Source organism: Hippoglossus stenolepis, chromosome 10 (assembly GCF_022539355.2).
Source record: "Hippoglossus stenolepis isolate QCI-W04-F060 chromosome 10, HSTE1.2, whole genome shotgun sequence".
In the NCBI taxonomy this organism is placed as follows: Eukaryota; Metazoa; Chordata; class Actinopteri; order Pleuronectiformes; family Pleuronectidae; genus Hippoglossus; species Hippoglossus stenolepis.
This window is the reverse complement of record NC_061492.1, coordinates 14017000-14032791: the sequence shown is the minus strand read 5'-3', so window position 1 is coordinate 14032791 and position 15792 is coordinate 14017000. Positions and strand designations below refer to the sequence as shown.

The 15792-nt window shown below is 41.8% G+C and overlaps 2 protein-coding genes across 3 annotated transcripts; one reads left to right on the top strand and one right to left on the bottom strand.

Annotated features, from left to right (window-relative positions):
- Nucleotides 1-877: 877 nt before the first annotated feature.
- Nucleotides 878-11190, bottom strand: LOC118116293 (serine/threonine-protein kinase Nek9). 2 transcript variants are annotated; one of them, XM_035167862.2, is made up of 23 exons: nucleotides 10422-11190; nucleotides 8779-8956; nucleotides 8311-8366; nucleotides 8158-8228; nucleotides 7972-8077; nucleotides 6955-7086; nucleotides 6749-6859; nucleotides 6578-6642; nucleotides 6399-6449; nucleotides 6116-6308; nucleotides 5882-6026; nucleotides 5587-5787; nucleotides 5383-5429; nucleotides 5111-5272; nucleotides 4655-4763; nucleotides 4402-4563; nucleotides 4091-4258; nucleotides 3956-4015; nucleotides 3543-3730; nucleotides 3273-3431; nucleotides 3065-3169; nucleotides 2928-2981; nucleotides 878-2833 (listed from the first exon to the last, which is right to left on the bottom strand). In XM_035167862.2, exons 1-23 carry the CDS (start codon nucleotides 10605-10607, stop codon nucleotides 2654-2656), a joined length of 2889 nt encoding a protein of 962 aa, XP_035023753.1. In that variant the 5' UTR covers nucleotides 10608-11190; the 3' UTR covers nucleotides 878-2653. The 2 variants fall into 2 exon arrangements, with proteins under 2 accessions (XP_035023753.1, XP_035023754.1); XM_035167863.2 differs by having other exon boundaries at nucleotides 3962-4015.
- A 366-nt stretch (nucleotides 11191-11556) lies between these two features.
- LOC118116695 (C-type lectin domain family 4 member M) lies at nucleotides 11557-15433 on the top strand. Its single transcript, XM_047341648.1, has 6 exons — nucleotides 11557-12049; nucleotides 12155-12274; nucleotides 12970-13233; nucleotides 13314-13477; nucleotides 14814-14953; nucleotides 15200-15433. The coding sequence occupies exons 1-6, from the start codon at nucleotides 11971-11973 to the stop codon at nucleotides 15345-15347; spliced, it is 915 nt and encodes a 304-aa protein (XP_047197604.1). The 5' UTR covers nucleotides 11557-11970; the 3' UTR covers nucleotides 15348-15433.
- Nucleotides 15434-15792: the final 359 nt, after the last annotated feature.

The window sequence follows — 15792 nt, the reverse complement described above, 5'->3', positions numbered from 1 at the left end:
TCATCATTTAAAAGACCTCAGAGAGACCACAGGACCCCAGTATAGAAGAAAAGACTTACAAAGAATATCCAGTGAAGAAGTGCAGGTCGCCCGAGCAATACAAGCAAAAAAGCTAATGATACAGGAGAAGCTGTTGAGGGTTGAGGAAAAAATGAGACAAAACATCAGGAGGGTTGAGGCTACTGCTGGTAACGCTGAGATGAAGAGTGAGCAGAGGAGAGGCAGGGAACAACCAGAGCAGGGAAGAGCTCAGACAAACACCGGGCTGTTGATCCAGGAAAGACAACAAGAGGATTTTAAGCAACTTAGGAGGATGCAAGATCAGGGGCATGAAGACAAGATGAGGGATCAACAAGAAGAAGAGGGGGCCAGATGGAAAAGAAGGGAGAAAAGAAACCCAAGATGAGAGGGGGCCCCTGATGTTGGCTGATTACCTTAGTCCACAGCACCAACAAATATGTAGGGCCCCTTGGTCCCTTTTGCCCGGCGTCCCCAAAAGTCCCTTGAAACGCCCCTGTTCTATGAGTTCTATGATCTGAGTTCAAATGTTAATGTTGAATTTATGAACTCACCCATATGTATTTCCTTTTCCTCAATAGATTTTGCAGAACTATCCAAGTAGTAATAGAATATAGTTGGGGCGGTTCTGTTAATAATATAGTCTTGAACTTAGCAAATTACATATATACGAATTTGTTTTGCAGTGTATTTTGCAGTTTATTTCATATTTTTTAATGATGATATTCAGTCTAAGCGCTGACATTATAGGTGCAAGCATATTTCAATCAGAAGAGACTTTAGGGTCCTCCTCCCAGGGCCTGGTTACCGTGTAATGTAGATTACATTGTAGGGAAATATTGACCATATACACAAAAAAGACAGCTCATAAGTTTTATTTATTGCTTTAACACAAAGCAGGAAGCAACAATAGGAGTGAGCGGAGGAGTGTTTGTTTATACAACTGTTGCATCTCCACAATATAAACCACATAAAAGGTAAACCACATAATACATGCTGTCACATTGTTTAAAAAAAAAATTTAAAAAAAAAAATCACATAAGGACCAACATTGTCATACTTCTGCTCTAACTTTGGTTTCAATGGCTTGTAAGGCACACTCTGTATTTAACATAGCATTTTACTGCCAGTGTTACACCGCTGACATCAGCGTGTAAGCTTCATTATGATGAAAAGGGTTTTTACACATAATTGCACACAATGAACAAAACCAACACATCTCTAACAAATAAAAGCAAAAACATTTGCTTCCACGTTTTTTTTTTCCACCCTACACATTTCAGAAAGTACCAAAGACGGATTACATGGTTAAAAAAGTACAATTAAAAAAACAACAAAAGAGCTGTAAGGTCAGCTGTATAGTAAAAGCTTTAAAAACCATGTTGTCCACATTCCAAGTGTTCATGTATGACGAAGATAAACCTACATGTGCTGCACCTTTGAGAACTCAAGAGTCACAGATGGCAATAAGGAGTAACCTACTTGTAAAAAAATTAATCAGTAGTTTCGTGTTTCACACAAATGCTCTTTTATAAGACAATAAAACGTGCAAATCTAAAATGATATATTTGCATGAGATAAAAGCAATAGCTAACATGTCGGACAAATAGGACAGTTTTAGAGGCTTTATGTTGTTTTTTACGACAGAGCATTAGGGCCATATTGAAGAAAAAAAACATTCTGAGATTACGAGTATAAAGTCGTAATTGAGAAGAAAAAATTCAAAATACTACAAGATATTAAAAAGACTCAGACTCAGTTACTTGCACAGTAGTCTTGATACTTATGATAATGTGGTGCTGATGAGCCAAAATATTTATCTATTTGTAAGGCTTCTTCCCCTGTTTTTTCTCAATAAATTACAACTTTATTCTTGTAAAATTGCCATATTATTCTCATATTACAACTTTATTCTTGTAATATTATGACTTTGTTCTCGTAATCTCCGATTTCCCCCCCCCCTTTAAGTGAATCTAATACTCTGTCATAGTTTTTGGCAAATTCAAATGAAGTTAAAAGTGATATTTAAGAAAGCTTTATTTTCACATTAGAAGACTGTGCCAACATGAGTGTGGACAACATACTGGCTGCCAAGCTGAACAGCTGAAAGAGAAGAGGACATCTTAACCTTGGATGTTTGAGCAAATTATTTACTATTTGCATGAGCTGGTTTTGCCTGTTACGCGATAAATACGAATATCTAAAGGCACAAAAGGACTGAAGCCTTGGTGCTGACATCCCTAAAAATCAACACTAACACCACCGATACATTTACCTTCACATTGCAGAGTAACACTATGATCAGTATATCTCTGGAGCGTGTCAAGGTCCAACGATTCATGTTGAGTCCAGCCAACATTTCAGTCTGTGGAGAAACTGCGCTAGATCACTGCACCCATGTGAACACAAGTGTGCAAGTATTATACAGTATTACAGTAAAATGTAACCATGCAATGTAAGCATTATGCCAAACATGTATACTGTAATGTAACCCTTGTGAGTGGGCACGAGGATGCATCTTGTAGTGCACCTCTGACCGAGCCTTCACTTTGCAACCAACCAGCTTGTTTACTCAGTATGTGCTGCTGTGAGTTGTGACACTTCCCCCATAATATAGAAACCTGCAAGTTGAGGTTCACATGCTGGCCTCTGCAGATCTGCTCCCGTGGTTTGTGAATGCGCCTCCCCTTCCTCCTACATCCCCAGGCACACGATCGGAGTGAGGGTTTCCATTATTGTCCCGTCCCGCTTCCCATAGAACTGAAGAATGAATTGCCGCCCAGAGCCTCTTATTCTCCTTCTGCTGGTCTTTGACCTAGAGATGACAAGAATACATTGTGCTGATACTTATGCAAATGGTTTGAAGTTGTTTCTAAAGTGGGAGGGAAGCTTTGAGAAAACAGTCTCACCTGCTTCTCCAGCATCTGGATCCTCATCTCTTGACAAGCGACTGTCTCATTCAGCTGCAAAATAAAGCATTTGGTTTAACACCGTGTAGATGTGTTGTTCCTATTAGTTTACGATTAGCACTGTGTAGGTCTGATACCTGTGTGACTTCCCTACTAGCACCGCAGCATACAATCGATTCTCCTTTTGTGCAGACACGAGTCTCCTCCATTCCATTGATGTTATCACAGCTCATTCGTTTAGTCTGTGCACACAAACGCAGAAAGAGACGTCAAGCGTTGACAGGAACAGGCATCTTGAGATCTTTTGAAGTTTTACTTTGAAACAATTAGCTATGTTGGCATTACCGAGAGTTCTTTCTTACTGCTGACAGCTGCTGCTGCAGCCTTCAGCTCTTTCAGCTCCTCATAAGGTAGAGTGACGGTTTCTGAGACAGAAGAGAGCTGGTCAGGAGTGGACAGCTCAGAGCCTTCCGGCATCGGGATGAACTCTGCATCCTCAAGCTCCTGTTGGACGAGAACCTTGCTGAATTAAAGAACTGAGTCTCCACTTAGATGTTTCCATCCTATGATTCAAACTAAATGTTTTTATTACTTGGTGCTTTCATGAAAACAAACCCTTCTGAGCCAGAATGGGCAGGAGCTGTCCCCAGTCTGATTTGCCATTGACATCATTGGGCTCTCCAAGAGGGACCCCTCTGTATTTGCCTCCCGTGTTCCCCCAAGACCCCTGTCGCGACACTCCGTCTCTGCGCCAGGCTCTATGTCCAGATCAACTGTGGATGTAGACGCCTCCTGACCCAGCCCTTTACACACACACACACACACACACACACACACACACACACACACACACACACACACACACACACACACACACACACACACACACACACACACACACACACACACACACACACACACACACACACACACACACACACACACACACACACAGGCAATGCAACTTGTTCTTCTGGCAAAGACAATGAATTAATAAACAGGTGGTGGGGAAAAAAAAAAGCATTTACAATTACCAACTGATAGTCCACTGCTGTTGGAGCGAATAGTCTTGGAGTTCAGCACTTTCTCTGCAAAGAGGATAATGTATTTATGAGACTGCTGGCTGCTTGCTCCAGTAAACTGTGCTGGTTTTGATTACTAACCCATTATGATAATGGTGTGCCAGCCACAACAAGAGAGGTCCGGTACATGATGGAGGGAACCAAAGATGGGCCTTGGCATGGCAGGACACACCTCTGAACCGAATCCCTTATCAGCAGGCATCCCAAGTCGCCCGTTTCCCGCGTTTCCCCATGCAAAGATTTGATTGTCTGAAAAAAAACTAAAACATATTAGCCATCAAATTGTATATATGTCTCTGCATATTTTATATACATATATGTATGGAGCCCAAAAGCCTGGGACCACGTATGTTGTTACCATAGATGCACTGCAGCAGTGCATGTGTTCTTACCCTTAGTGGCTGTAATGGTGAATCCCTCTCCACAGGACACTTTAGTCACTGTCTTCCCTCCAAAGGGCCCAACAAGGACTTTGACTCCCTGGTGCTTCTTGAAGTCCTTCACACCCAGCTGTCCATACTTGTTGCAACCAAAGGTCATCAGAAGACCACGTTCTGTGAAGCCAGAAATCATATGAAATAATGTTTCTGGGAAGCTGTGGCAATTTTGGTGATCAAGAGGAAAAAGGGCCATTTCTCACAGTACCATCAATCACAGCTGTATGGGTCTTCCCTGGAGAAATGACCTGGATGGTGAATCGCGACAGCTGCTTTACCAAGGTCAGTGTGGTGATGTACGGGGTGCCCTGGTAACCCTGGTGTGGGGTAAGTAAAATGAACATATCAACACATCTGTATCACACAAAGTCTTTAAATTAATAGAGTCCTTAGCATAGTAGGCAATTTGTTGGGGGATGAGTTTGATAAGTGCGTTTAAAAGTGCTTTTTCTCTCACGCGCACAGTAATAACTCGGTCTCTAACACGCCTGCTGCTTTTGATAGTCATTTATCAAATGTTTGTTGGTGCTTTTAGAGTTGAAACCAAATAGAATCAAAAAGAACAGCACTTGCTGCGCTCTCCCTCCTCGTCCCCCATGTGTTGACCATCCCCCCCTAGTAATAATTTACAAATCGCCTACTGCCTTTAAGAATTACCCAGTACCTCCCCGGGGTGGTTTTTCAGACCGGAGATTCCCTGGTTCAGACCCAGCTTGTTGAATTCATTGTTTCCACATGCCAGGACTTTGCCAGTTTCTGTCAAATAGAAGGTTCCATCGCTGCCACATGACACTGAAGAGATGACGGCACCTTTTGGGATCTTCACCTGGGAAAACCAGAAAACAGACAGCACTTTTAGAAATAAATAGCTACAAGTAAGAATATTTGATCAGATTTTGTGTCTAACTTCCTGTAAGGCTAAAAGTCTTAACTTACTTGCATAGGAGAAGCGAAATCATCCTCGCATTCCAGACCCAGTCGCCCTGCAGCAGGAAAATAGTCATTTTGACAAGGATCACTTGGCGTGACCTTAAAAGGGCCACTGTCTCCACCTGCTGGCTGCAGTTATAACAGCAAAAACAACCTGGCAGAGGCTTAATACCAGCTCAAAACAACAGTGCATTCAGAAATCCTACGTACCATACTCTCCACAGCCCCAGGAGTAGACTTCCCCGCTCTGAGTCAGCACCACCACATGGTTGTCCCCACACGAAACCTGACGGACAGGCCGCTCCTCAAAAAACTCCAAAAGCACCGGCTCCAAAACCTCAATTCCCATCTCGCCCTCCACTCCAATGCAGCCATAATAGTCTGACCCAAACATGTACAATTGGTCCTCATCTGTAAAAACAGCAGCGAAGGGTCCATTAGAGAAATTTGTTTTTTTTCTTACCCCCTCAAGTTCCTGTTTGCACTGGAAGCTTTGTCCCCTCACCGGTGACACAGGCAGTGAAGTCAGCCCCACACGCCACCTGTCGGATGGCATTCCCCTGGAGCTTCTCCACCCTCTTAGGCTGCCGATATGAGGCCTGGTCTCCATGCCCCAGTTGGCCCACCATCTTGCCTCCGCCTTGCACATTCTGAACAGAGTTGATAAAGTTTCTTGTTGTGAAGCACAAGAACAACCAGATCCATTGAATCTGTCCCAGTGTGATGTATGAATACTCACAGCCCAGGTGTACAAGTCCTTTTCCACTGTCACAACTGCAAAGTGACTCTCTCCTGCACACACATGCTGGGCACTGCTGCCTCCTTTAAATGTGTCCATTTTCTGGGGGGTGAACTTCCCTCCACCCCAGAAGTACACCTCCCTTGAACGTGTGGTCACCACGGCAACAGGGGTTTCGGTCACTGTACTGAGCCTACAGTGCGACCAGGGAAAATAATCTGATATGTACTACACACTCCGAGATTTCACAGTAAACAATATTAAACAAGTGTTAACAACTTACTTGGGTTTCTTCATCGCTGAATTCAGCAGGGCTACTCGCTCTTCCAGCTCCCTGACAGAGAATGAGGTTGTCATGAGTGTTCTGACTGCACATTAATTGCATCCAACAGAATCAAACAAATTATTGTTATTAAGACAATGAAGAGAACATCTTTTTTATTTTCCTTTCATCCAACTTACTTTCGGCAGCAAGAGATAAACGGCTGGTCCAGAATCTGCTCAGATGTAGGCCTCTCTGCAGGATCCTGCGAGACGAGAAGAACACAGGGACGTAACTCTGATATTCCTCACAGAAGCCAGGTTGTTAGAGACTATTAGAGACGATACACTCTGATTATTCCCCTCACTCACTTGATCGAGGCACTCGTACACCAGCTTGATCAATGCAGACGAATAAACATCTGAGTTCACATCCATCGTCCAGTTGCCCTGCACTATTTTCACACAGAGGTTCAGAGGGTTCTGTATGGACACAAACAGACTTAATTCATTCTGAGGAAATAAATACAATTTCTCTGATTAATGCCAGAAATCGAATCTATTTCTAGCAAACTTACCGTTGCATCAAAGGTTCTTGTAAGAGTTAAGACTTCAAAAATTACGCAACCCATCGCCCAGATGTCTGATTTGAAGTTGTACTTTGATCCCTGGCACAATTCAGGAGACATGTAATATGGAGTTCCCACACACTGGATTTACAGAGGGAGAAAAAGTGCAAAGGGGGACGATTAGTATCTCGACCTGATGCAGGAGCTATGTCATAAAACTGTACAATGATGAGTACTTGATCAACTCTACCAGGTGATGACAGGGTATTAACTGTACACGCACTCTTAGATATGCAAGATAATGATTCTAATCTCACTGTGATGAATTTAATAACAGTCACGCCTCAGCTTCAAAGTGGTGAAGAAATGCTTGCATGCTTTTCTCTGGCTTTATGATTATGACAGTCTCACAGAATAATATGGCTACACCTAAAATAAAAAGAGCATGCACACTAAACCAATACATTTGCGGATAGAATCCCCAGATGAGCCTTTCAATTAAATATTGGTACTGGCGTTTCCAATATGAAAACCTTTATTTTACACAATAAACAAGGCAAAGATGATGTAATTAATGTTCATATTTTAGTTTAAAAAGTTAATTCAAGTTTCAGTTACATTTCTTTGTCATGAGGATTTGATAACGACATCTTAGGAATCATATAACATATGTATATCATATAACATATATAAATAAATAAATATATATAATAAATAAATATATATATATATATATATATATATATATATATATATATATATATATATATATATATATATATATATATATATATATATATATATATATATATATATATATATATATATATCTCCCAATATATCGGTATCGGAAATTTTGGCATCTGCCCCCAAAAATCCATATTGGCGGAGATCTAATTACCACTATGCCAATAGAACCAATGGAGTGCAGAGGGTATTAAAAACCACTGCTTAAGATTCATGTAATATTAACTACATCACAGCCTCCTGGATTAACATGTTGGTGGAAAAAAAATCACAACTTACAGTCTCTGCCATTGAAAACTCTGAGTCGAGCTTCTTTGCGAGGCCATAGTCGCCGAGCTTGATGAGGTCAGTCTTTGTCAGGAAAATGTTCAGAGTTTTGATGTCTCTGTAAGAAAAACAGAACAGCTCCATTACCCCAAAATAATCTTGTTAGAAAGAAAATAGAAAGTCATGTGAATATCTAACCTGTGTAATACCCCAGCTTTGTGAATGTGGGCCACCGCTGAGGCAATTTGGTACAGGTACCATATGACCACCTGAGGAAACACGTTGAAAGATGTAAAGGATGTAATTCTCTGCTTTGTGTGAAATAAACAGCCTGCAATGTTGCACTCGTACCTCTTCAGAGAAAAGTTTCCCTTTCTGCTGGTTGATTTTATCATACAGATTTCCTCCTGTGATGACAAGGACATTAAGCATTCTGTCACAGCTGAGCAGCATTCAAACCAATCTCAGTCAAATCTGCAGAGTAGACACTGTTTTTACCTCCGCCAAAGAGGTTGTGTTTTCTGTCCATTGGTTTGTTTTAGGACATGGGCCATGAAAGAACCCACAAAATTTTGGGGTAGACCTGGACAAAGGGGGCGGATCCAGGATTTTTTAAAACTTAATTTAACATTACAAGATAGGGCTTTTTTTCCCATTTTCACCAAATTCCCACCAAAAACCTGGAATATTTAGGGGACTAATATCAATGAGCGTGTGCAGATACCAATAAAAATCTGGATCTAGCGGATTTAAATGCATTTAATTAGTGTTGGGCCTTGGCGGAGGTACGCGCGCCACAGAGTTCCTTTCTAGTCTTACCATTGCAGTACTCCAACTCAATGAGCAGAGTGTTTTTATCCATGAAGTGATTGAAATAGGCGATGATGTTGTTGTGCTCCAGGATGGAGAGGATGCTGATTTCGTTCATGACATCTCTGCTCTCCTTCTCTGAGAGCGAGTTCAGTTCCACCTCCTTCCATACCACCAGAGAGTTGTCCTAGGGAAGCCAGAGGGGACATCTCATTAAATAAAACTAAAGCACACCAGTATGTCTCTCTGCTGTTACTTCTACCTGGACAGAAATGTTGTTATCTAATTAGTTCACAATACGTTTGCTGGAGGACGGGGGTCAAATGAAAATGACTGCAAACCCCTGTGCAGGCAGGATAAAGCAGAGAAGGCAGGGGCGAGTCATTTATCTTCCTCACACTCAAGAATTTCTCACAGGGGTATGGCAAAAGCAGAGCAGGGAGCAGTTCAGGTTGCCAGGCACATGGTGTGAAGTCAATCACAATAATACACTCGTAGCACAATTGAATAGACATTTCTTATATATGATTGCTTGATTCTTATTATTGTGTTACATTATTTAGACGAAAGAAAGAATGAAACCAGACCTCTTTTTCAAATAAACTAGTCAATACTATATACAGATTTGTTAAGAATGTTCTAATCTTTGTTTGAAGTATAAAAAGTAAAATATATTGGATGATGTGTGGCTTTGCTTTGCCACCTATGCAGGGGCAGATCCAGGGGTGGGGCCAGAGGGCATTGGCCCCTGAAGGGCCCCAGTACTGTCAGAAGTTGTTTTTCTCACGACACACGACAGACGCAAAAATGAAAAACAACTAAAAACTAAAAGAAAGCAAATATCTTCTGGGGAAAAAGCAGTGACACACACACGCAGAAGACACCGACGAAGATGTCAAGAGAGTTTGTGGTGATAAGAGCCGATGACGGTGTCAGGGTGCTGCCTGTAAACATGATCACGTGATCTCCACAGCGTGTGGTTAATACAGCCGTTTTCAGACATGACCTCCGGGTAAAGTCCGAAGAATTGGCTACGGAGTTTACCCAGAGCCTGCCCTTCACATGCACAACACAGCAAGAGGTTTTCTGCACAGGCGCGTTCACAACAGCATCAAATCCTCTGCATTATTATTGATGGCACTTGTAGCACGGGACAAATAGAAACAAATATCTCCCAGTGAAAAAGAGTCAGAAAAGAGAGACGAAGATGTCAAGAGAGCTTGAGGTGATAAGAGCGGACGACGGCGTCAGGGTGCTGTAAACATGATCATAGGATCTCCGCAGTGGAGTTAACACGTCACTTCCTGCCTCTGTCCCATAGACTGTATATGGCCGCTCCACATCTCTACTGAACGTGTCTGTGCAGAGAACCTCCTGCTGTGTTGTGCATGTGTGAAAGGCAAACTCTCTGTAGCCAATTCTCCGGGTTTTACCCAGAGGTCGTCTGAAAACAACTTTTTGTGTAAGTTGTGGCCCCTTTAAAAAGGCCCCCCTGGTCTAGAAAAACCCTGGTTCCGCCACTGGCCCTGTGGCGTTCACTCTCAACAACAACGTTTTCATGGGGGAAAGCGAGTGTAACAAGGCTGAATGTACCCCCACACACTGTCTTCTAAACACAGCAGACGGAGCTGGGGGCTTAAACCCACACGTACCTCGGTCCTCCGGTACAGAGTGGCCTCTCCAAACGCCCCTCTCCCGAGGATCCGGATGGGGATGTAGTGCAGCTTCTCCTCCTCGCCATTAAACGTGCCGGACGCGGATCGCTCGCTGACCACGGACCCGCCGCCCAGGTCCGAGTTCAGCGAGTCGTAGTGTCTCTCGTAGTCCGCCAGTGACATTTCTGTTTTGGGGGACTCGTGATGGAAATAACCCGCAAGGAACAGGCCTTAGCGACAGCTCCGTGAGAAAGAGGCGCTGCACAACCGCACACAGCCGGCGGACATGTTACCTGCGTCACCGGGGAGAAGAGGAGCCGTCACAACACGAGCTCAGACAGACGCGTCACGGCCACTTTCGAGTGTTGAGCGAGGAAAACACGATGCGGCGAAACGCGTCCAACTACTGAACTTACACTGGTGTCAAGAGTCGCACCGCAGTCATCACAACTTAACTCAGCTGTTAGGGGGTTTCACAATAAAGAGCCTGCCCATTGACGTCCTGTGGTGTGTTTTGCGCTGAAATCCAGTGGAGCGGATTTCCGGTGACGCGTGGCTTCCTGTCAGCTTGACTAATAGAAAGTAGCGCGTCGCCTTCCGGACGCAGTGAAATCCTGAGTTTTAATAAACACGTCGTTCCACTGGCAGAGGGGGGATTTTGTCTGTGGAACAAACACACAACTTCACGGCTGTTCACACGTGTTTCGGACTCGATCGTGACACAACAACACACCGAAAAAACAAGCCGCCATCCTGTCGCTCGAACCCGGAAACGTTCAACTGCAGCGCTGGATTCAAGTGACGATGAAATACATTATCAGCACCACACTCACTGCTGGTACTTCGCAGTCTCAGTTCACAATTTTACATTCTCCAATGCATTTTTTATTTTACTATTACACTATACCCTTTAGTCATATTTTAAAAATGATTCATGAGTTGTGGGTAAAACAAGATAAGATAAGGTAATCTTTCATTTTTTTAATTTAAGGGAATTTACCATGTAAAAGCAACAAAAAGGAAATAGTGAAATACACACTCAAGATTAAGGTAATGAATTAGTTTTAAAAAAGAGTATAAATACTGGGAACTATAAAATACAGAAATATACAATGTTAACAAAATATTAAAACTCAATCAGTATTGCATATACATGATACTGAAATTGCACATAAAACAATGAACTGAAATAAGTTATGAATATTTTCAAATTTAGACATGAATTTGTTACAGGTTACATTAGATTTATTGATTTATTTATTTGCATTATATAGTAGTACTTATTACATTTACATATAACAAATATGAAATCTCTCTTTCAGACCACTACTTAGTTTTATGGTTCATCAGTGTCCAAACACACGCACACACACACGCACACATGCACACACGCACACCCACCCACCCACACACACGCACACACGCACACATGCATACACGCACACCCACCCACCCACACACACACACAAAGTGTTGTAATATTGACAGAGTAGCTGCCTCACACAGATAAAGGTTACCTGCTTCGGTGGTTCCTGAGTAAAAGACCATGGCATATCCAGAGATGAATTCAAATCAAGACGACAGCACAGGAAGAAAATCATCTCACCATGACACGAGAAGTAAAGGTCGGCATCTGTTCTTTAAACTTCCCTCATAAAGCTTTTACTAAACCTACTGCATTATTATCTAATTTTCACTGCGAGGGGGCATGAACCTGTGTGTTTGTTCAGGATCTGTGTCCACGGTCAGACTTGGATCCAGAAGTGTTCCACTTTATCCTCTGGTGATCGTGTGTTTAGGAGTACTGAACACGGTTCTGCTGTTAACGGCTGTTGTTATTGGGATTTACTGTGAGTATGAGGGATCCAAGGAAGGTGTTGATTCACAGCTTCATTCATTTAGAATCCGTTTGGCTTACACCTTCATAAATGATTCATCAATCAATCCACATCAAGTTTATATCGCCTGACTACATTTGCCCTTTCTCAACAACATGACATTATTTGGTAATATATGTAACTAGAATTATCGGCCTGCAGTTGTGTGCCTCCGCCAGCTGGTGCAGTGTCAGTCAACATGCTTATTTCCAAACTCAAAGCAGGTCACCGTGACCTTTGACCACTTCAATTTTATCGGTTAATCTTTGAGTCAAATGACAATTCCCAAAAGGCAGACCTGAGATATCATGTTCAAGAGGCCCAAAAACATGTTTCGTTAGGCCATCATAACCTTTCATCAGTTAATCCATTTTTTTGGTTCGTTCTCAAGATAATGCATTCACGAGGCAAAAAGGGATTCAAGTGGTCACCCTGACCTTTGACCTTCGACCACCAAAATCTAACCAGTTAGTTTTTCACTCAAGGTTAACAGTTGTACCAAATTTAGAGAAAGAATCCCTCAAGGTGTTCCATGTTTTTTTTGTAAGCTCACAGATACCTTGACCTTTGACCACCAAAATCTAACCAGTCCATCATTCTTGAGTCCAAATGAACGTTGTGTCCCTGGCTGTCACCGTTCTTCGTATTGATTGATTTATTGATTACAGGTGGCAAAGTCGATAAGGAATCGGCACCAGAACAAATGACAGCATCCACACTCTTCATAGAGGTGAAGCAACTTCAGTTCATTCAGAGTGGAGCTGTCCAGGTTCAAAAGGAGACCGAGGAAGAACTAGAGAAAGCATGCAGGAGCATCGAGCACCTTCAGCAACAGATAGAACAGAACAAGACCCTCGGTGATGCCATTCAGAGGCAGCTTGAGACACTACACGTGGAGCAGGCAACAATAAAATCCTCATCCTCTGATATCAGTGAGAGACATTCTGAGTGGAATTTGGAGTCAAACCTTCTCTTCATCTTGTGGCTTTAGCAAGTTTTCTTCTTTCAACAGGGCTAAACTGCGGACGATGCCCCTCGGGGTGGATTATGTTGAACGAATCATGCTACTTCCATTCTAAATCAGAGTCCAGTGCCTTAAAGAGCTGGGCCAACAGCAGAGAGGACTGTATCCGGCGTGGGGGCGATATTGCTGTGATTGAAGACTATGCGGAGCAGGTGGGTCCAGTATCCCGTAAACCAGAGGGGAAATGGGGGACAGGCTGTGATATTCAGTTTTATGGATATTTTATGTAAAATAATCTGTGATAACATTCCTCAGGTTTACAAAACCTATCAAGGACCCTTCACAACCCTGAAAATGAAAGCTTGAAAATATCTTCAAAAAACATATTGGACGTTTGACTCAGACCAACAAAAATCACATAAAGAGATAACTTGCAATAATAATAGTAATAATAATAATAGTAATAATAATAGTAGTAATAATTCTTGCTGTACAACATTTACTGGATATAAAGATGAACAACGTGTCTTCCTCCCACTACTCGGAAATGAAACTGAAATATTCCGGATATAAACTGCCATCTTGTGTCGATGATGTCATTTGGAGCACGAGTCTCCGCAGTAGCGATTGGGGGATGGAGCCACAGTATTGAGGTCCCATTGATACTCCCACTCGACCAATCATGAGTCAGTCTCGGCTTTCAATCATGATGTTTTACCCCATTTGTATAGCATCAAATTACCAATTCAAACTAGAAATATTATTATGTGAACATACATCAGTGTTATAAGAACTACCTAGAATGGAAAATGTACTTGACTGTTTGATTAGTCCATGTCCCATCCACTAGCATGGAAGAGGCGGGATTAATGATCTATGATGTGACAAGCCACCAGATGGCACCAGAGATGCTATGGCTTCACTTTTGGGAGTAGCCATGTCAGCCATCTTCATATCGAATAATTAAATAGCACAAAGGATTTTTTTTACATGATTTACAAACATAAAATGAGCAACAAGATTGTATGAAATGAATCATGATAATTTAAATCCATAATTTATAATTCAGAATAAGACTGAGTCAACATACAAACACTTAAAGTAATAGTATCATTAAAAACACTCAAAAGTAAGCTTGAACTTAAATGTATGTTTTCACCACTGTCCATTTGTTTGCTTGATGGTTGGTTGGTTAGGGTTACGCAAAAACTACAGAACAGAACACAAAACATGGTGGAAGAATGGGACATGGGCCAGGAAAGAAGACATTCAGATCCAGGATTGATTTATCACTTTCTTTTAAGGAATAATGCAGTGATCCTGGTGGATAATAATCAGGCACATTTAGAGGACTGATATCTGGAAGTGGCTTAAATCAATTTAAGAGGACTGTTCAGCCATGGCAGTGGTATGTGGTCTACTGGGTGACATTCTAGTTTGCACTCTATTAAACAGATAATTGCGTTTTTTATGCTGTACTCACTGTAGGCTTATACGAACTGGCATCAGTATAAGATTATAATTCAGACTTCACCTCTGTTTACACAGGTAAATCTCAATGAGTACCTACCAAAACTTTTACCCTTTCGTGAATGGTTGCGGGCGGGTCCGGGAATTTGGATTGGCTTTACTCTTCAAGCAGGGGACACTTGGATGTGGGTGAATAATGTGACGCTGCTGGGTGAAGGGTAAGTGCTTTAAGTGTTAGAGTCCCTATGTAAACACCGTAACCAAGAACGATCACGAAACCTCGCAGTCTGAGGAGATGATTCTGAAAGAAACACATCAAATATATGTGATAAAATGAATTTTCAGTTGTTATGTGCTTTTGACTGCTACTTGCAACTGTTCAAACTCAAGTTATTTCATGATCAACATTAACAGCAACAAAAAATGCACCTACGGTAAAAAATATAACTTGAGCCTCGCTTTAGGTTCTGGATAGATGGGGAGCCCAACCACGAAGGACAACAGAGTAAGAACTGTGGAGCATTTATGAACATGGCCAACTTTGAGAGGACGTGGTTTGGAGCACATTGCCTAGCCAACAAGGAATGGTTATGTAAAATGGGACCAAGCTAGCTGTGGAGATGATCACCTTCACAGCAGAATTAATTGTTTGTATGTTTGTTTATGAACTCATCAATAAATACATTGATCATTGACAACAACAGAGTTCAGAATTTGTAATGTGGCATCACAGTTGTGAGTAAATGTAGACACAAGGAATGTTTTATCACTTTCTTTCAAGGAATAATGCCGTGATCCTGTTGAAGGATCCTGTTATTGATTACTTTAAAAAACATAAAAACAATGTGAACATGTAAAGCAGTGCCAAGTGGGGGGGAGTATAAACTAGATATATTTTTGTATACGTAGTGGTGTACAAGTGAAAAGAACCTGAAAATAATTGTACTTTAGTAAAGTAAAGATACATGAGAAATGTACTAAATTACGGTAATAAGGTAAGTGTACTGAGTTACATCTCACCACTGTCTAAAATCGATCTTGCCTTTCTGGAGACCTG